The sequence below is a fragment of the Strigops habroptila genome, chromosome 4 (assembly GCF_004027225.2).
Source record: "Strigops habroptila isolate Jane chromosome 4, bStrHab1.2.pri, whole genome shotgun sequence".
Lineage (NCBI taxonomy): Eukaryota > Metazoa > Chordata > Aves > Psittaciformes > Psittacidae > Strigops > Strigops habroptila.
In genome coordinates, this window is record NC_046358.1 from 7,465,734 (window position 1) to 7,487,458 (window position 21,725).

The 21,725-nt window shown below is 41.6% G+C and overlaps 1 protein-coding gene across 2 annotated transcripts in view; it reads right to left on the reverse strand.

Moving 5' to 3' along the window:
- Positions 1-21,725, reverse strand: part of LTK (leukocyte receptor tyrosine kinase) — a 100,166-nt gene that overhangs the window by 33,081 nt on the left and 45,360 nt on the right. For both annotated transcript variants that reach the window (XM_030481748.1, XM_030481747.1), the window contains exons 3-10: positions 20,116-20,271; positions 19,254-19,476; positions 12,448-12,587; positions 10,333-10,470; positions 9,310-9,462; positions 8,155-8,255; positions 6,163-6,329; positions 1,277-1,371 (exon numbers count right to left, since the gene is read on the reverse strand). In XM_030481748.1, the coding sequence (XP_030337608.1) occupies positions 1,277-1,371; positions 6,163-6,329; positions 8,155-8,255; positions 9,310-9,462; positions 10,333-10,470; positions 12,448-12,587; positions 19,254-19,476; positions 20,116-20,271 (1,173 nt within the window). The remainder of the gene's footprint in view (positions 1-1,276; positions 1,372-6,162; positions 6,330-8,154; positions 8,256-9,309; positions 9,463-10,332; positions 10,471-12,447; positions 12,588-19,253; positions 19,477-20,115; positions 20,272-21,725) is intronic.

Consider the following 21,725-nt stretch of genomic DNA (forward strand, 5'->3'; position numbering starts at 1 on the left):
CCAGAGCCAGCAAAATGTCTGTGGGTGAACTGGAGGCTGTATTTGCTCTCAGGGAGGCAGTAAACTCCAGCAGCTGGGTGGCAAAAGAGCATCTGGAATCCCTCCCTTTAGTTTCCTTACAAGATTTCAAAACAGAGGGTTAGCATGGAGTTCCCAAAGTGTTTGGGAACCAGGGAGCGAACAAATGACATTACCATCAAGGAACATCTCTTGCTCTTAATTTCAAATGAAAATCTGAATGCTCAGCATTTTATAGAAAGGTGGTTTCCGTGCCCACAGAGCAAAGGGAGAGAAAACAGGAGATTAAATCAGACAAAGGTGGGAGGGAAAAGAGGCTTTTGTTGATGAACTTTTAACACATCTGTTTTGACATAAGCCTTCCCACATGCTATGTACAGCTAGCTCCTGCAGAGACATGTTATTAACCTAAATGCTGACATACTGGGTGTGGTGACACATGAAGAGTGGCATAGGACCACTGATGCACATTTTGTCTACAACAGAAGTCACAATTCAAGTGCTACATATCCTCCAGCTCCTTTACAACAATACACATCTTTTCTCCAGGGACAAAAAGAAGGCAGTTTCTAAATATTTGCAAGTGGTTCAAGTATCTAACCTCTTTCCACTTGTCTGCTAAGAAATCACAGCTCTTGCTAACAGCCTTCTGAGGGTAGCACTGGCTCCATTTTTCAGTGAAATACACTGTTGTCAGTTGCATTCACAGTAACAAAGTAAATGGAAGCACATCTGATGTATATCTGGCAGTGACAATCAAGGTACCTCCTTGCAAAGTAAAACAAACAGTGCAATAATCTAAACTTTACTGTCAGAGTCACTTTATACCTTCATTGTATTCCTTTCGTCCACTAAAATACGGGGTGACTTTCCCCTTTGATTTCAACAAATTCTCTTCAGCTATCGATTGCCAGGGTGCATAGGTCAGCAGGTACTGCTGAAGAACACTGTGATGTAATCCTTCCACTAAGGAATAAATCTAGTGTTTCTTGCCAACACACAGACAGGTCTCAACTGTGTGATACAGGATATCCCAGATTAAAGAAATAAAGAGCACTAGGACACTCTAACACACTGTCAAATTTCCTCTATTTGCAATCTTCAGTAGGTCTGAGATAAAATGCATTGTGCTGTAAAAGGTATCACAAGTGATCATGTACACCTTCTGGGGAGAGCATAGCGTGTGTGTCCTGGATCTGTGGGGTGCTAATTACACCACCCGAATTCTTCAAAGGATTCTGCAACATTTGTGGCTCACCATCAGGGAAGCAGTCCAGTCCAAATGTAATGTTATCGACAGCAATGTCAGCTTGGGAATTCCAGCCCCAGGTTGCCAGGAGTTCCAGTTGAAACCTTTGCATTAAGATAGTTTTAGAGAAGAGAGACAAATGGGTGGGTTAAAAAAAGGCATCTAAAAAGACAATGTTCCTTTATCTTTCCATCCCCAAAGAGACAGCCAGGAAAAAAAACTGAACAGAACAACAATATTTAAATAGACAGGAATCTTGGGCCTGATCATAACACAGTGACATGAGTTTATTTCAGCTGAAGGTGAGGACATGTTAAATTTCAGCTGTAATTCCCTGAAGTGCTAGCTTCCTGGGCCTTCTCATCGTTTCCCACCATGGCCAGGTGTTTAGCTATTCATCTAGGTCTGTCATGTCCCATGTGCACTGCCATGTTCTGAATTCATAAGGAAGAAAGAAAACGGGCTGAAGGATCTCCTTCTAATGGATAGGACTGAACTGTTTTTCATTAGATTTCAGAAATAAACAGATGACTGATGTCCAGTCCATTTAGAGCTTATTAAAAGCATATGGAGAGGACCTCTACTGCTGTCATTGGTGAAGCTCAATGATGATTTATGAGAGATCAAGCACTGACCTGCCTAACACATTAATCATTCAGCCTAGGAACACACTTATCCCAAATTAGTGGTAATAAAGTATGTAAGCATATTCCACCCACCAGCCAAATGTTGGTCCATATCCACAGTTAATATAACGTTGCATAGCTGCATCAAGATCTTTAGAGATAAGTTGCTTTTACCAAAACTCAAGAATGGCTCTTTGTGTTAAATGAAAGCATTCACTCCTACAGGATCTGAGTGCTCTGGGAGTAAGTATGGGTGCAGCAAATGCAAAGCAAGGGTCTCTTGAATTACCATTCTCTTAGTTATGGGGTTAGCAAGGGAATTTGCCATTAGATCCCCTTCCTACAGAAACCTGCCTCTTTATTAGCAGGTTTAGCACTACTTCTGCATTTTCAGACCTTGTTCAGAAGCCCACTAGCACTAGATAGTGATTCCCCCAGCCATTTGATTGAAGAGAAAGTCACAGCATGCTGAGCCCAGGACTAGGGTACTTCTAGCACCCACAGGTATAGATACAGCATCACAGCCCACTCCTGACTCAAAGTACCCACATGGCAGTATACCCTCGGACAGGTCAATCTGCTACATATGTTCCATAGAGTCAGAGCAGGAGAGGGTCCATGGCACTGTGCTACAAGGCAGATTTGTGCTCCAGCCGAGTACAAGTGGGATCCTGGGGAATGACCCCTGTCCTCCACTGCACAAGAATAGACATCTCATAAGCTCTGGGCTCTATATGCCTCCCCTTTCCTCATAACTTCAGAAAAAGGGGAGGAATTTGCCTTTTGGACTCTGTGCAGTGTTAGCCAGAGGGGTTTCCAGTGTTCCTGCTCATTGAACTCATTATGCTGACTCCAGCGTATTACACTCTCTAGCTCTCTGATGTCTGGTCTTCTGCCCATCTGATTTTCTTCTGGTAGCAGCTTTTTTTCCTTTGTGTGTGAGCCACGTCAGTGAATTTGCAGTTTTCCAAGAAGCTAGATGCCCAACTGGGAGAGTGCTCAGCAAACTGTGTAGTTTGTCTTCCTTCTCTCTTAAGAAATAAATTCAACTAGAGGAAGCTGTTGCTAAAAACTAGTGGTATATCCCATCCATGGCTATCTACTTCTGGACCCATCAAGCCATTCATGTCCTGCTATAGCAATTATTTGTCTTGCAATTCATATTTACCCCTTCTCCTTGTGTGATGTGTCCCCTGTCATCCACTTCACTGCTGGCTATCATCCCTTTAAGGAATGAAGGAAAAATGTAGCCCTTTCATATAGGAAGAGAAGGATGGGTGTTTCCTGAAGATTCAGGATATGGGAAAATGACATGCCAGCCCAAACTCTGTACTAAAAAATTCCCTAAGCAGAGCACTGCTGGAGTTTGCCTTACCAACAAAAGGTGCCAGCACCCACAAATATACAGAAAAATCATTCATGAAGGTTTATACCAAACTGTACTAAGATTGTACACCATACAGTCAAAATGTTTTCCCAGTGTTGAGGATGAGGCAATACAGGGATTTATCATTTTGACCATGCTCAAAAATGCTGACAACTTTTTAAGTGTTCTGTGCTACCAGGTATTGGAAATGGGATCTGAAATTTGTGAGGAAGTCACACAGTAGGGATTAGTTTTGTTTAGGTTTTTTCCACGTGAATGAGAATCTATTCAAATTTTAGTAAAAAGTCCTTGAAAATTTAAAATCCCTGACAATTCCATGCCTGGTAGTTTGTTTGTTTGTTTGTTTTAAATCCCACAGTCTCCTCTTCCCTGGATATCTTCAGTTCTAGGGCTAAATGGTATTTTCCATGGCACCAATGTATGAAGTGTGTCAGGTCCTGCTTCAGCTACGTGAAGCAAGGACTGCCTTTCCAAATTAACGAATACACTTTTTCATCCCCAGCCCTTCTTTCTTTGGCTGATCCTGGGCAAATAGCACAAAAAAAGCTGCCTAAACTGAATCCAAAGCAAATAAGGTGGCATCTTGGAGAGGTTGTGGAGCTTGCTGGGAACTTTACAGCAGGGAAGCTTGGACTTGGTGTGCGAGTTAGGGCCTCAGATCTACAGAGAGAAACAGAAAGATGAACAGAAGACTGAATAAACCTACTAGAGGTCTGGAATCATCAAAATAAAAGTGCACAAGAGGTAACTAGGAGTAGAAGGGAATGGAGTAAGGAAAGGGAGTAAGATTTCATAAAAACCCGACACACAGAGATGGCACCTGCTGGAAGACAAGTAGAAACAAGAAGCAGGGAGCTGTTCAGAAAGGGACATTACGACTGGAAGCATGAGACAGATAAAACGTGTTTACAAATGGGAGTTTGAAGGAAGTGATACCATGTATAGGAACACAAGGAAGAAAGGCTCTTAACGAACACAGAAGGTGGTGAGACGGGACAGAGGGAGCAGAGCATGGAAGGAACAGGGCAAGAGGCCTGGGATGGAGCCCATTTCCTGGGAGCACAAAGACCAGGGTTTCTTCAGTTGGGGAAAATAGATGCCACACCTTCCTGCAAAGTGTGTGCTGCTTCCGTTTCTGTTCAGATCAATGCAGCAAATGACAACTAATTACTTCTGTTAGTCACTTGCGTAGCTCAGATAGCACAGGTCTGCTTGCTAGATTGTACAGTTCCAGCCTCAGCCATGGTGATAGTTACTGTTGTGCCACATCAGTTTAAAATTGGTTTGAAAATAGCATACAGAAAGGTTACATGAAGTGAAACAAGACAGAACTACTTGAAACAGACTGTCATAATACACGCATGACGTACCTATTTCTTTCATTTGGCTAAGTGCTCAACTCTTTCAAACATTACAGTATTTGAATATCAATTGTTTTTTTCCATGCAGTGCTGGCTAGTGCTCCCTAAAGCCTCTTGCTGTCCATTCCCTCCTGCCATGGAGGATCCATGTTGCTTCAGAACTGAGTGCTGATACATAAATTGGAGGTTTCAGGGGAGAAGTGTAAGAGAATGTTTATCAGAGCAGGCAGAAGTTCTTAAATATCCTGAAAAGCCCCTAGGAGTCTGCTGTGGTTATGTCCACATGAAAGTGCCTGGGGAAAAGAACAATTCTGGACAATTTCTTTACTTTATACTTTACATATGCAAAACTAAACAGATGCTAATCCACAGGGCTCCAAACTGTATCAGAAAAGAATAATAAATACACTGCCAGCATGCAGACCTATCCTATCCTAAAGGAATAATTCATGGCAAAGGTGTGTATGGTAAACACATGATAATGCTGAGAATCATGAAAAGAGAGCATTAGAACATTCTCTCTCTCCAAGTTTTACTGCTGGTTGGGTCTGAATTGCTATTACTTTCAGACCCAAATCCTTTAGCCTTTTACACAAAAATACAGAGAATATTTGAAGTTAAAAGGAATCCCCTCACATGTTCTAATCCATGAAGTTTTTAGACATTTTTTATTGCCAGTATTAGGTAGATATTTTTCCAATTGTAATATTCACTGTATAGGCTTTGAGATGTTTTTGTCATGTCATGTGAAACAGGCTTTCCTGAGAAAGATGAAACAAAAATGGATTGGAGCAATTTAAAAATCTTTTGTATTGGGCAAAATAACCACCTGCTAACACCAGCCACATGGCTTGAGATTGAATAACACTGGGTGAGGGGGGAGAAATATCTGGTTAAAATTAAATTAAGTTGAAATTCTTTGAATCTTCAATACCTGACTTCATTTGAAAACCAACATCATGGCATATTTTCACATCTCAAATCATGAAAACTTTAGTGCAAGGCTGATTTGGGCAACAGTCTTTCCTGTGAATGTGATGTGGTAATGAATGATCTCCAGTTGCCTAGAATGCACTGATACAGATCCTAGACTAGATAGTTGCATTGGCTAAACTGTGGTTTTACCACTCATTTGACTCATGTGGCTGTTTTTACTGTGGGATTATGAAGTGCAGCTATGCTACTATAGCTGTTTCTCTACTGGGAGCACTTTGTCACCATGGGAATACCCACTTTCTCAGATTTGTAAAATGTTTCTAGTACAGACACTTGCTGTTCCCGATATCTGAGCACTGTTTGAGGTTGCATGGGAGGGCAGACACACAGTGTGGGCTTGTGCTGAGCTAGGCTGTGTACGTGCACAAAGATATACATGTATGAGAGAATACTTCCTCAGCAAGCAGAATTGCAGTACTACTGCAGAGTTTTTTCTTCAGTAGGAAGAAGGCAAGAATAAAGGTGATGCTTCACAACAAAACCAGTAATAATTTACTAACTGGATGCTGCTGGTGGAGCTCTTACCTATTCTGAAGCACTGGCATTGGTAAGGTGACGAGAAACCAGTGGTCACTCCAGCTCCCTGCTCTTTCCCACATGGGCAAGATGATTGGAGCTCCCTTTGTCTCTTCCCTGACAGAGAAGGAGATGGTACCATTGTAGCTGCCAAAAACATGCACTGAGAATTGGATCTGTAATAGAGGAAGAAAAGAGTGGTATCCTGTGATGAAAAGGGAAAGGTACTTACTTCTCCCTCCCCGGGGATTTGAGACACCAAACCTTTGATCCTAGGTTAAACTAATCTGTAATCACACAACTCGGACCCTCATTGCTTGTGTATGGTTCATCACTGTTCCTAGCACAGAATTTTCTTGGCGGGGACCCTGACTGACACTCCTGTTGGGCAGCTGTTCTCCAACCACTGACAATATCCATGGCCTCAGACACCATCTAGGTGAGAGAGCACTGGTTTCGTTGGTATCTTCTTCATGAACAGAAAGTAGTAAAGCAGAAGACCACAGGCTTAAACTTCAGAAATGCTTTGTCACTAAATGCTTCCACCAGAGAGGCTATTACAGAAAACCAATCATAACTGCATTCCTCTTCAGTGTTCTCACCAGCTTAAAGATTCCCGTGAAAGGGTTTGAATCACAGTTTAAATCTTTGGATTTAAAAAGAGGAATCTCATTGTAACCACCCAGGCTAATGTGTTGCATCCAGGCACTATATAAGGTGCTCTCCAGGGGAGAGCTGCCCTGCCCCAAATACCCTTGAAATGAGGAATTAGGCTGTCTCTAGAGGCAGAATACTTCAATCCATATATTTGCTCGAAGTCATAGGCACCATCTGGACTGTAGGACCCACACGACAAGTGAGCAATCTGATCACCAGGCCAAAGAATATTTCGAAGCAGGACTTCCTTCCTGTTCCTTTGGAGCAATCACTTCCACTTTGCCACAGAGCAAGAGAGAAATGCTGTTTCCACCACTGCTTTGAGCACTCAGCTGCTCTTTATATTACAGAGAGCACCAGCAGCAAGCACTGCAAAGAACAACCATAGGAAGTTCCCTGCTCCTGAAATGTGGGTTCAAATCCTTGCCAGTGGAGGAGAGAATGGGTCCAGATCTTCTGTGACCTGTATACCACAACCAACAGTTATGGCTTCTCCTCTTCCTGGTTTTGTGAACCTAGCTCCAAACACATTTTATTTTGCTGGAACTACCCAGCAGACTTGACCTGGATTTATAAATAAACATAAATGCTGAAGTTACGTTTTTGGCACCTGCACTGTATTTCTTTTGCCAGTTCTAATTAGGAGGCATCAAAGCTTTCTCTTTTCCCCTGGCAGGGCTGGACTCCAGCTCAGACTTGCAGCTTAATTTCCCTAAGTATTATAATATTATTGAGTATTTTTAATTCCAGCATCTCAGAGCTCCAATTATTCTTTGTAGAGATTTGAGCTGAAGGCAGGTTATATGATTTTATTCATGTCAGGTTACTCTCACCTTTTGAAATTCCTGAAGAATGTGAACAGAAGTATATAGTCTTCATCTATTCCTGGAAAATCTAGTGCCTACTAACTTCACACACCTGTTCTCAGGGAAATTGTTAAGTTTGTTAATTCCTAAGAAAGTATTGCAGAATTCATGAAGAGAAGTCTCAGCAGCAGTTATATACTGAATGGCCCAACAGCCCAGGTAGCCAGCTCCCTTTCCTACGAACCAAGGCCACGCCACACAATTCAGGTGCTGGGTACCCTTCAGCGGAATAGTTGGTACGGTTAGGCTGGGGAGTTTTCCATACTGAGGAGTTGATTTGGAACTCCTGCTTTCACTTACTGGGGATGCACCTCATGTCTCCTTTCCAGTTTTCACCAAGTAGCTAGCTAGGCAGTATAGCCAACTCTTCTGCTTTCCAGTGTTTTGTAGAGTGTGCAGAGGCACAGAAGAGCAGGCTAATTGTGCAAACAGTGCCTACAGATTAACTCCACAAAGGTGCTAAGACACAGTGATATACCTGGTAGTCTTCAGTGGCAATACTGGCTGGCAAGCTGGCACTGTAAGCCTTGGCCATACCACTCGTCTGATTGCTGTCTGCTCGCAGGTAGAGGAAGTGTCCTGTGAAAAAGGAATCAGAAAAGGCAAGATGATGTTTTGCCCTTTTTTATACTCTCTTGAAATAATTCAATGTCGTTGTGCTGAAGCGCAATACAAGTAGAAGAAAAGCATGTGTTGAGAGCAGATCTGTTAGTAAGGGTATAATAAACACTCCGGTAGATTTCAGCAGCACAAAAGTCAACACCCCAAACCCTTTCCTGGAACATGAGTGCATAAACCTCAGGCATCACACAAGTATCTTCCCATACAGGAGCTCACACCAATCTACTGTGAACAGCTCTAATACTTACACCATAAGCATCAATGACTCTTGCAGAGACACACTAGGCTGTAAGAGCTTATTTGTAGTCTTTGTTCCCAGGGTCAGTTTATACAAGCTCTCAAGAGGCAAACAGGGCACTCATATGGACATCCTTTATTTTGACAGGGAGCTGTGAGGCAAGACAAATCTGTGCTAACTGTTCTGACTTTCAACCTAAACATGTGAGGGACTGGCCTCCCTCCTTCTTATTTACCAAGCTGACAGTCCTGGGAATTATGCGACTCTTTTTTTATAGTGGCATTCTATGGCACAGAATTTGTATAATCACTTGGTCTTGGGATATGCTTACATGTGATGCTCTTCTTAACCCACTGGCAGTCTGGCAAAGGTGTCCAAAAGACTTGTTTCTACAAGCTGCCTAGTTCTGTTGGGCAATTTGTATTTTGAGAAGCAGCAGCTATGATGTGGCTGCTGCAACTGCGTTGCTCGTATGAGGAAGAAGGAAGGAAGAAGTATACAGATAGAAAAGAGAATTAATTCTGTATTTTTTCTAAGGTGAAGGAAAATCCTAGTCTCCGATAGTTTTGTGTTAACTTTGTTGCAGAACTTGTTCCATATAAAGTTTTGAATCATGTTCAAAAGCTAATTTTAGCTACATTTAAAGTTGTTATAGATAATACTGATGCTAAAAGTTCATTTGTCAATGATGCCAAACATTTTAAACCAACTTTAAACCCCTAAGTTCGAGGCTATTGTTTATACACACACACAAACAGAACTATGAGAACCTACCAGCAGTGGCTTGCAAGGTAGACCCTACAAGTGAGTCATCTTGAATTGTTTCAGTAAAACCCTGAATAGACCAAGGAGATGCTGCAGTTTCATTCAGGGTCCAGCCACATGGACCCTCTTCAAAAGAGCAATGTGAACCCTCTGGCAGACTGTCTACAATGGTGAACAACAAAAAGCAGAGAAATAGGAGAAACTTGGTCATAGAAGAACGTAAACAGCAGCAAACATCAAAACTCACTGTGGCTAAGCTACCCAACCTATGCTACACAGTTTTCAACGTCAAAATATTAGTAGGTGTTATATGTTTATTTCCAGGGTCACCATCAGAAAGCCAACACTTCGCTTCTGAAGATATTTGAGATTTTGCAGTTCTGTCCTTCAACAGATACTGTGTAAAACTGCAGCTCCCACAATGTAAAGAATTGTAAATCACTGCCATATGACTGTAAAGGCCTTGCTGCATAGGAAACTGCAGGCATCACAAAAACTTGTGTCCACTTAAAGGAAGGCCAATCAAGCAGATCTCTGCCACTGTACTTGCAACAAAGCTAAACGTTGCTTCTTAGCACCGCATATAATGAGTCAAGGGATTTCTCCATCATGATGTGCAAGAAGAACTCTGAATTGAGGTCTTGAAGAAAAAGATTTATGACCATGTTGGTGGTTGGCACTAGAAAGATGATCAGCACCTTCCACTGTTCAGGCCTTGGGTTCAGAAGGAATTTCTCACCCAGCTGCAGACATGTAAATAAGGTTTTGCCTTTCTCTGAAGTAGCAGCAACTATGAAAGGCAGGTCATTGGGCTCCTTACTGCACTATTTAAAAATCCAAACCAAACAACCCAAATCCGTTTTATCCTATATAGGGTGAATTTTCAAAGAGAATCTTGGTATCCAATTAATGTAAATAGGCTGTTAATTAAGGAGGCAAAATACTGAATTAATCTCGAGATTCTAGAGATTTCATTCTAAATTTCTTCTAATGGGAGGAAGGTTCCCACAAAGTGCCATGCCACATACTCACCACACCTCACTCCTTCCTGTTCTTTGGCAGGGCAATCGCTGATGAATTCACAGATTTGTAGGTGGCTGACACAGCCTCCAGGAAGGCAGGGGATGGTGGAGACTTTGTCATATATAGAGAGATCTTGGTTTTCTTTATCTAAAGGGAAAAAGAGAGAGAAGCCCAGAGATGCGTTGGCGAAAGCGTATGACCCTTCACATGTATCAGCCCTCACAGGTAGGACCTCAGATAGTGCCCTTTGGGTGACAAACAATATTTACTCTGCTCTTTACCATGTAAGTTTCTATCCAAAATGACTGTCCTGTAGGTCACCTCAGCTCTCATGGAGACCAAATTTATTGCTCCTTTCTCATGCACTGTCTTCTGCTGTGTTTGTGCTACCTTTAGATAATCACTTTTCTCTTCTTTGGGGGTGTGTGTGTTGGTTGCTTCGGTTTTGGAGGGTTTTTTTGTTATGAAGGATCTTGCAGTTCCCTATCATGATGTGCTTCTCAATTCTACAGACACCACTATGCACCTGCCAGGCAGCTGTGGCATGCTGCATGCCACTCTGCTGCTGGAGGCAGAGATACCCACTTAGCTCCAGTCAAGACAGATACATTGCTATGCCCTATTAAGATTCAGGCTTAACTAATACTTGTTCTTCTATCACATTTCTGTGCCAGCCCATGAAGATGGCTCCTTCTCCAGCAAGCTGGGCTCACTATGCAGAGATTTAATCATGCACCCTAGCCAGTCTAGTCAGCTATTAGGAGCATTTGACTGACTGCACAAGTACCCAGCAATGAGGCTGAACACAATGTTTAAGTCTGATATTTCCCAAAAGCATGACTTAATGCACCCAGCCTGTCCTGTGGATGTGAATGTGCACGGGTCTATTATGGACCTGAAGGTTTTTCTCTTCTGGACCTGCTCCCCTTTTGCAGAGCTCTGCACAGAAGTTCCACTGAGATTATTACTGCTCTGGAAAACATGCGAAAGTTAGGGAACCAATTCCAGAAGAAAGAGAAAAGGACACCTCTGCAGCAATACAGGTACACAGTCTGAAGTAGCATTTCTTCTATTGCCCTGCCTACGCGCATCAGCTTATTTAGGGACTGAGTGTTTAGCATAGTGCTTCAGACCATACATATCCCCTCAAGACTCCATGACTGTCAAAACCCATTAAATTAAAAATATAAATAAAAAGATTAATGACTGCAATAAAATTAAATCTCTAATATGATCAAAACCAGCCTCATGATATATTATGAAACAGCTCTGTGAAACCAATATACTTTTTTTCATTTGAAGCTTTTTACATTACATTCCAAGCTACAGTGTCTGCAAACCAGGCAATAGCATTACATTAAGACATGAAAACCAGGAAGTGAAGATGATTATGTCTCCAACCTGCAGGGCTGCCTGTGCCGACAGACTCTTGTACTTCCAAGAAGCCTAAATGACATTAGCAAGGTTCTGCACAGCTACTGAGGATCATTTGCACGACATTCACAACAGGACTGTAAGTGCCAGGCAAAACTGAGGATTTCTGAGCTGAGTGCTCAGTGCTTTAGAGAAAACATTTACATTCCAATTATTTTCATTTTAGATGGAAGTTCTCAGCCTGGCAGTAGCAAACAGATTCCATGCAGTGCAGATGAATGCTTCTTTTCTATATAGATTTGGAAGATAGAGCTCCAGTATGGAAAAGGCTTTGGTGACATAGAGTAGTCTTTTGTTCTTGATTATTTAATAAAGAAATATTAAATGTAAAACAATCTAGGCAAAGACATTTTTCCCTCCCTGTTGCTGGATGAAGCATAAACCCTGTTGTTTTCTCATACAAATATGAAGCAAAGCAGAGCCAAAAAGCAGAGAAAATCACTTAAATCGGTTCTGTAATTCTAAGCTTCAACCCTGCCTTTGGAGCAAGTATACATGCATGCACATACATAAAACATGCAAATGTGACCCTTGACAGGTAAGCACTGCCAGAAATCCCAGAGCAGACTCAGCTTTCATTTAAAACACATCTGACCAAGTCCTTGATCCCATTCATCAGTTTTGGTGAGGATGTTGCTCTCTTTTCTGACTGCATTTGGTTATTCCAAACCTGACTGCATTGCAACATACCATGAAAGCAGTTCCTGAGTTGCAAGGAGCCCACTGCCAGTACTCCAACCTCTTGTGCTCCACAGTTTGAATACAGTAAGGTGATTTTAAAAGGCCTTTCTATACGGCCAATCTCGGCCATCAGGTATTTCCATTTCATCCTAGAAGACCACAAAGAGCTATCAGACATACACACAGCACACTGGAACCCATGGAGTCTCTAGCATAAATATTCTGCAGTTTACCAGATAGCAGTAATAGTATCCACGTGGGGAATAGATTGATGAATGTATACTTCAACATAACAAAAGGATGTTAATATAAACCAAGTGAAGTTCAGCCTAACAAGCTTTTTCAGTTATCTTTGCTGCAGATCCTACTATTAATGATGAAAAGGTACAACTATTCCAAATTATTAAATTAAAATGGGGATTAAATGATCACCAATTTTGGATAACCCCCCACCCCGCATGTGCCATCCACATGTATGGCTGTGTTCTGTTTGCTGTTGCAAGTACAGATCAATCAAGCAGCTGCACAAGTCTCTGGATCTCCTCAAACTAAAACTGACATTGTATCTTCTGAAGGTAAATGTCTGGCCCTGAATGTTTCTTGGTTGTGTCAAGTGTGAGAATGTCTTTCTGTGCTTTCTCAATCTAATTTCTCAGTTTAACAAGCTGGAGTGCACCCACAAAGCAAGGGGAAGAAGAGAAGTGGTATTCCAGAAAATGCAGATTGTCTAGTGATTTACGTTTCATTACAGAACAAATCCCATAGGCCCTAGATAGCAAAGGTTTCTCAATTGTGCAGCACTTGTGGCAGTGCAGAGAAAGACAGATGGTTCCAGGCACTCTAATTTTAAAGATGATTGTTAGGCATCATAAAGATATCAGATGGGAATTTCCAGAGTACCTCACTGAAATCACATGGCAGGAGGGTACCCAAGTGTCATCAAAAAAATACAGCAGGATTTTAAAAAAACCTATTTTGTTTTTATTTTTAAAAACTGTCTCACCTCACAGTAACAAGAAAATAAAATACAGTTAAAAGCGTATGTTGTTATTTTACAAAGGGATTGTAGCAGGATAATGACAAAGCAAACCTTGCTCTTAAGTCTCTTCTGGAAAGAGTACCAGACAGAAACAAATTCACCCATACCCTGCATGCTGCTGAAGCTGCTGAGGGCACCCTGGATGAGTGACTCTAAGTCAGTGCCAGTGGTATAGTAAGGAGGCCAGGCTACAGCGTTAAGATGCGTTGCTCAGGCTCTGCTCTTAGTATTATGTTTTTGTTTGGGAAATGCCTTCAGCTGCCATGATGTGATCATCTAGCCCCTATCCTGCACCAGAAACACATCAGAAGGCAACGCCTGGACAAAAAACACATGTCTACTGGACACAGTGTAAAAATCACAGACCACCTAATCTGGAACTTGTGAAAAATCCAAAGTAACTTTAAATTTTTACCATTCTGTCTGCTTTTGCTTGCCACTGATTAGTTACCTAACCCATTCTTCCCTCCATAAACCAACTATATACCTTTTTCTGGTGAGAGTTTTTTACTCTCCCCTCTATGGCATCCCCCCATCTTTCACTCTCACCATTGTATGCACACATAAGTACCCACAGATACCCTAAACTCATCTGAAGTTGGGCTCCTCTTATCAAGATGACCCTGGATGACCCTCTTTCTTCTCTTTCCTATCCCATCATATCATATTCAGTAGTTCAATATAATTTAATTCAGCTTCAGAGATGTCCAACCCTGAACAGCAACTGCACCATCTCTACTACCCAACAAAGGAGAACAACTGCTTTATTTTCAGTTTCAGGAATGTCCAGCACTTATAAATGTATCTTATAACTACAGTTATAAATATAGCCCCCCCCCGACACACTGTGGCACCATGTCCAAGACCATTTAGCACTGACACAGAACTGAATCACTTATGCTACATGACACAGCTTTGTTCGTCACCCCATTGCATCCTGTTGGCCACAAAAATCAATAGGTCTTAATCAAATTGGTTCAATGAGCCACGGAAGGGCAGCCTTTAAATCTTTTGAATTTACCTATTGAGCATACTAGACCTTCTGAGCACTAAGATATAGTTCTAGTGTCTCCATGTTCCAACCCACCCCTGCAGCTGAGACATCACAGTATCACTAGCGTTATCACACTCCTGAGTGCAGGAACCTGTAGCACACAGCCTCTGATTCACAACTAATATTACATTTAGTAGCAGCAACTACAGAGATTACTGCCCCATGCTGAAAACAATGACTAGTTCAGCTGCTGCGCCATAATCTTACATGGTTTATGAGCCAGACACGTTAGAACTTGCCATTAATAGCCTGGGGTATCAAAATAAATGAAAACCACTGGTGATCTAAGTCAATAAACCAACCTCTGAAACGTCACAATTCAGAAAGACACACTGTCTGTTCTGCCACCTCTGCTGGAAGAACTGTGGCATCTGATAGAAGAACAAGGCAACTGTCTTAAACCACTACGTCTGTGAACTGCCAGCTCTTCTGAGTCAGAGCCCTAAGGTCTCACGAAACATTTATTTCTGCACTAAAGTATCTCTAGTGCTGAACCTTGACTGCATTTATACCACCACAGCAAAAGCTGGCAAGCATTCAGAGACTGCAAAAACAAGTAGCTTTACATCACCCAGATTACTTCAGTGTATGGAGTCTTAACATCATCAAGGTATTCCCCACCACAGAAAGCCTCATCCCCAAGAGCCAACTGCAGCAAGATTTCTAATACTGTAAATAGTTACACCTTCTTTGCTTGTTCCCACTATCCAAATGTGGGCTAGACAAAGCCAATTTAATTTCCTTAATGGAATCGGGAATGAAGCCCATTGTCGATCTAGTGAAGATGGATCATTGCAGCAGCCAAGTTCGGCAATACCTTTACTATCGATTTTATGTCAAACCAGATCTCAAGTAACGAGGTAATATTACTATTCTTCTAAATAGAGATGTTAAAATTGATCTGTGTGTATGGAAGGGCTATCAGTCTGACATAATTGAGATATTTGCATGGAAAGAAAGTTTGGAGTTACAAGCAACCTGATGCTTAAGTCAAAAGAATTGAAGATTCACCCTGCAAAGCTATAATATCAACTTTTGATTTGTATTTTCAACTTCTGCTTTTCATTATTCTCTCAATCTCCTCTGCTAAGCCAAAGTTTTCCTCCCCCTCCTTACCAATCTGTTTTATGCCATGCCTTTCCATATCCAACTGTAACTGATGATTAATTTTAAGAAAGACTTTTAATATTAACAACAGAATTTCTTCATTAAGAGTGAAAAATTCAATAAAGCTGAACAGGAAAGCTGAAACCTTTTCTGGATTAGGGGGACTCACTGCATGGGTTATTGCACAAAGGTATGTATGCTAACTGCTTCTAGGATCAACCAGTGAATGCACAAATTTGAAACTTTACATTACTTTTCTACATGCAGGAAGCTGTTGCCTGCAAGTCTTCATGAACATTCAGGTTTTTAATCAAAATGGTTGTGCTCACTGTTGTCAGTATGTATTAGGCATTTTCTAAGGACACTTACCACGCTACTCCCTTTCAAAAGCTTATGTAGCTGGACACCTAATTTACAAAACCCAAAAGACCATACATGTTTCTAGACATTCAGATTAATTTATCTCAATGTTTCCCTGTACGATAGCAGAAGTTAAATAACTTTTGTGGAGATGAAAACAACCACATTAGTAGAACAGAAGTGTCAAAGATGGTAAGTTTCTACAAGTGTCTCAGAAGCTGACAGGGCATTCTAGCACCACTGTCTCCCCCCCAAAAGGGGGAAGACACAAAAAACCAAGCAATATTATTTTGTGAGGCTGGCTAACTGAAAACCCATGTGTGCACACGGCTGTGAACTTTTTGCTTTTTAACCTGCCAAGACTATCATGGCCAGTGCCTCATATTTCAGAAAGGAAACAGAACAAAATCAGCTTGGCTTACTGACCATGAAAAGAGAAAGGATTATCTCTGCCCCAAGTGATGCTTTTTTATATTCATTAAAGTGTGAGTACTTCAGAGTTGAAAGAAACAGAGTTACTGAAACAGTTTCAGCTGACAACACTGAAATAATTGCGATCAAAATCAAACACAAGCGTGTGAAACCATTCGAAACAAAACCACACTGGACTGAGAAGAATTTGCAGCTGTGACTGTTTCTGGATCTGCATGGTAAAGATGGAAAAGGTGGGCTAAGCAAAATAGTGAAAAAGACATTAGATGTGACCTGTACAAGCACTATAACTGTAACCCTGAGAAAGTGAAGCCAGCTTGCTGAGCCAACTGCCAGATGAAGGGTTGAACTTGCAAGGAAAACTACAGGCCTTTGATGTTTGAGCTCTACTGAGATAATGAGAAATATAATTTTATATGTTTTTGTAAATATATAGAATTTCAAACACCTCACTCCCTCAGTGGTTCTCCCTCTCTACTAAGTTAATGCTGGTAACTCAGAATACCCACAACCTATAGGTGTGGTATACAACAATAAATACTGTGACTGTGCTCTAGTTGTTCAGAGGACATGGTCTCTGAAGGTCCACCTGTGTCTTTTCTCTTTCACTAAGGTATTTGTGTGAAAAAATGAGTGGCAGCTTCAATACCACTACTTCAATTTATGGTAAATCCTAGTAGTTAGTGAGGTGGACAGTAACTTTCTCTCATGCATGACATACATATACGCTTTGGGGAACGGTGTTTTCTGATGGATCCTGGACGAGGAAACACCATCAGAAGAATATTTCTAGGTCCAGAAAGAGTTCACTGAAACGGTCTGATGCAGCTGGAATTTATGAAGTGTAGCTTGATCCTGGAATTGAGGGGTGAACAAAAGAGACCGAAGCAGGATTTTCTGGAGTGCCTGATTATCTGAACAAGTGTCACTTAGCCTTTTTTCTATATCTAAGTTTCTACTCTGATCTCAAGACAATTCCTCGGTAGTAATTGTCACTGGTTAAACTATGTACTACACACAGGCATCTACCTCAAGGTCATTCGCTCATTGTCCTCCTTGTTCTGCTCTAAACTGTGCAGCAGTGTTTGGTTATCACAGAAAAGCTTGTAGAATTCCCACTCCCTATGGAAAGCCCCTAGAAAGCAGGAACACTTCAGGATGATATCTCTTCTTAACAATCAATGCTGTTAAAATCCTAATCATGGAAAGAATGTTCATTTCAGATTACCTGCCTAGTAAGAAGCTGTGTTAGAAACAAAGTTTGTCCAGCCTGTACACTCAGGTTTTTCTGGAATTGTGCAGAGATTTTAAAGAGTTTCTCTGTAATGAGGGGGAAAAGGAAGGGTATTTGACCTAACATGGTTCCTAACTCTGTTTTGTCTGTTTTCTATACTTTCTATCTATTTAAAACAGTACTCAGTTGCCTTCCATCTTTAAAACCTTAATACTAAACCCTCTGAGTTTACTAGTGCTTCATTTCACTCAATAAGAAAACATAATACAAATATCTATGACAGCTTCCAGTAAAGCCAATTCCATTCTAATAAATCTAAATGCCACCACTCTTAGAAAGATGATAATCTTGATTTCATGTAAAATTGTTTTGCAATGCTCAAAGAAACTATTAAACAACATCTATGATTCATTCCAGAGATGCTGCAGTGGTTGTGATCAAAGGCTGGTCTGGCCAGCAAAGTATATCCAAAGGATATTTTATGAGCTTATACAGGAGAATGGAACTGTGACTGCAGTTGAAGAGGCTTGTCAGATATTCAAAGCAGCAAGGGCAGTTATAGGTAAAAAAGAACATTAGAAACTGATCCCAGAAGAAGGGGAAGGAGTAGCCAGGAAGGAAGTGAGCAATAACCAAAAGCAGGAGAGGGATCTGAAAGAAAATAAATACTATGTTTTAGTCAAACTCTGCTATCTTTGGCTGACCAGAAGTCTTGGCTACAGATTTCCATGGCAGCCTGGGGAGTGCCAAAGAATTCAAAGAAAACAAGAACTGGGATCCATTGCTTAAGTTCTCCATGGGAGTCAGTCAGGTGACGGAAATAAAAAGCTCTGTTGTGTGTCTGACCCAGGTTCTTACACGGCAGACTGAAGCAAAGGAAAAACAAACACATGGAAAATGGCAAAATCAGATGACACGTGGACTTTTCTCCTTTTTTCCTGTTGTGATTCATTCCCTTTGCCTATTTCTCCTTCTTACTACAGTCTGCTACACACAGGAATGAAAAAGTAAAACACTGGGAAGATCAAAGAGAGTAGAATACAGGACAAGATCCAGGGTTGCTGCACTTTCTTTTTTTGCCTTCACCTCTTCTCACCTCTAGCCTCTTGTTTTTCCCCTCCCTGAACTCTACAAATGAAACAAAAGAGAATGCTCCTGAACTTAGCAGATGCAAGGAGGAAATTACAAAAGAGGTAAAGTTAATCCTACCTCAGACTAAGAAATGTGACCCTCATAACAAATGTGACCCCTGGAATATTTTTCAATATTGCCAAGGCAGTCTTCAGATTGAGTGCATTTTACAGCTATGGTCCTAGCATTAGTGAGAGAGTCAGCCACTCCTGACTCTTCCAAACGTGAGGGAAGAAGAGTGAGTCCTAAACAAGTGTGTTCTTTGCAAAGCGGACACACACAATCTGGGCCTGTAACAGACATCCTGTCAGGAAGCCGCACGCTTCGGTCCCATCAGATATACCTTCATTTTCTGCAGCAATGATCTCAGGAAGGGAGAAGACACTGATAAACACAGGGAGGGACCCCACTCTACCCTGCAATTCAAAGTCTAAACAGCTGCAAATGGATTGTCTTACCCGGCATCCTCCTCATGGCCAACTCTCAGAGCAATTATTATATTTCTGTTTGTCTCCACATATCTGATTTCAACTGTGAACCTCTGGAGGAGAGGAACAGCATCCTGTGAACATATGGCCAGTTCCAGCAAGCAAGAGTCCAAGCTCCCAGGCAGGATGGGACTATGCAGGCTGAACTCACATCTATCTGGGAGCCTATTGGTGTTCAGGAGGAATATGTCCCCTGTGAGGAGATAAAAAAAAGAAGAGACACACTGTGGATGGAAGAGAGATAATACAAGGAAAATGGGTATGGAGTTTGAAGAAAGGAATCATGAGAAGAAAGGCAAGGACTACGTACAAAACCCAAAAAATAACAGAAAGTAGAAAAAGGAGAATGAAGTAAAAATGAGGGAAATACGTAAAGAAGTGGTAGAAGGAATGAGAAGAAACCAAACAAAGCAGAGTGAAGACATGTCCAACAAAACAAAACCCAAAGACTTTGCAAGTCAGACAGCAGACATGTGGAGCCAACCCTGGCTTGTAAAAGATTGAGCTTCCTGAGAAAAATCCAGTCTCTGTAAGCCAAAGTAGCTTATCCTAAAACAGGGAGGTACAACATGAGTATATAAAGGGGCTTGGCTGTTTACAGGGCCCATACATACACAACTCAGGCAGTATACACACATTATATGGCTCTTAGTGACTCTTGGGCACTGACAGCACCCTTACGAGCTGTGCACCGAAGCCAGTATATGTCAGTATTGTCAGTGACATGTGCCTGAGGCCTCAGCTTGCTGGCTCCTACTGCTGCCACCCACAGCTGCTACCAGTGCTAGGAGAAAGGAGATGTCCATTTGAGGGGAATTGTAACTGTGCCTACCTTGAACATCTCCATGGGAGGAACTGTTTTCCAGAAGCTGCTGCTGCATCTCCTGGGACACCAGGACACCAACTGAAGATAACACCCAGTCTGGTTTTCCAAAACTGTCCGTAGATGTCACCCATGAACAGCTTGAGCCGATGTTGCAAGAGATTGCTGTTACGAGAAACCAAAGGCTTCATTGAAGCCTTCCCCATTTCAAGGGGCAGGGATGATGCAGGTATATGACTGAGCAGACGTACAGTGTATGGGCGCTATCTCTCCCCAGAAATGGAAGAGTTGAAGGGAAAAAAGAAAGTTTGTCTTGTGCAATTACAACAGAGTCTCTCCCAGGGCGGGTGAAGATCATGCCAGAATAAAAAAAACCCTGCAAATTCTTGGCAGGTGTAAATCAGCTTCCTCCCACTGGTATCAACAGTGAATTTATATCAGTGGAAGGTCTAGGCCACATGTACATAAAATCCTGAATGAGAATAATACCGAGTGCAGCAAGGATATCAAAACTTTATGGATTTAGCATTGTGGCAGAGAGGAACAAATGAAAGTCTAAGTTCAACCCTCTCACAGCAACAGAAAGAGCTTTACAGAGTCTCAAGCAGAATAGTTGAGCAATGCAAGCTTTACATATTATGTATGTATTTATTTATTTATTTTAAGCAGCTCTCTTTTCCTCCAGCAGGATGGACAGGAACACCCTCTTAACAAAAGCCAGAGTCTCTTCGTAGCACTGAGAACACTGCATCATCCTGGCCAGAATTTTTCATAATCAGCATATTATAAACCAGACAAGAAGTAATTCACTGTTCTCTCATCAACATAATATAAACTCCCTGAAGGGATGTTAGCTGCACAAAGCTCTCCCACACAGAGTGGGACTGAATAGATAAGGTAAGCTGATATTAACTTGCATGATATTTATTTTCAGTAGTAATAATAATATTACAGTAATAACTGGAGGACCCCCAGGCTATATGAGAAATCATAGAATAGTTAGGGTTGGAATGGACCTTAAGATCATCTAGTTCCAACCCCCCTGCCATGGGCAGGGACACCACACACTAAACCATGTCACCCAAGACTCCATCCAACCTGGCCTTGAACACTGCCAGGGATGGAGCAAGCAGCACTTCTTTGGGCAACCTGTTCCAGTGCCTCACCAGCCTCACAGTAAAGAACTTCTTCCTTATATCTAACCTGAACTTCCCCTGTTTAAGTTTGAACCCGTTTGAACCCGAAATAAGAGACTAAACATTTGTATTTGGGATCCTGATTTCAGAGGGTATTCAGACCTTCCAAACATGAATGACACAATATTATCCCTTTCATAGCCCCGTTCCTGGGGAGGAGAAAAGACAGGTATCAAAAGCAGAATGAAGGTCAGGTGTATAACAAGGATTGGTGGTTGCGCAGGTGTAACCTGTGCATCTAGGTGCAACACACCTGGGGCAGACAAGAGCCTCCAGAAGATCGGCTATACGATAAACTTCCCAAAAAAGATGAAATGGAAGGCTCTTTTGAGTGTAACAGCCAAAATAGACCAGTTTTCTTAAATTTTAAAGTTAATTGTAACTACATTTTGATAAAACACCATCCAGTGTGCAAGGGTAAGA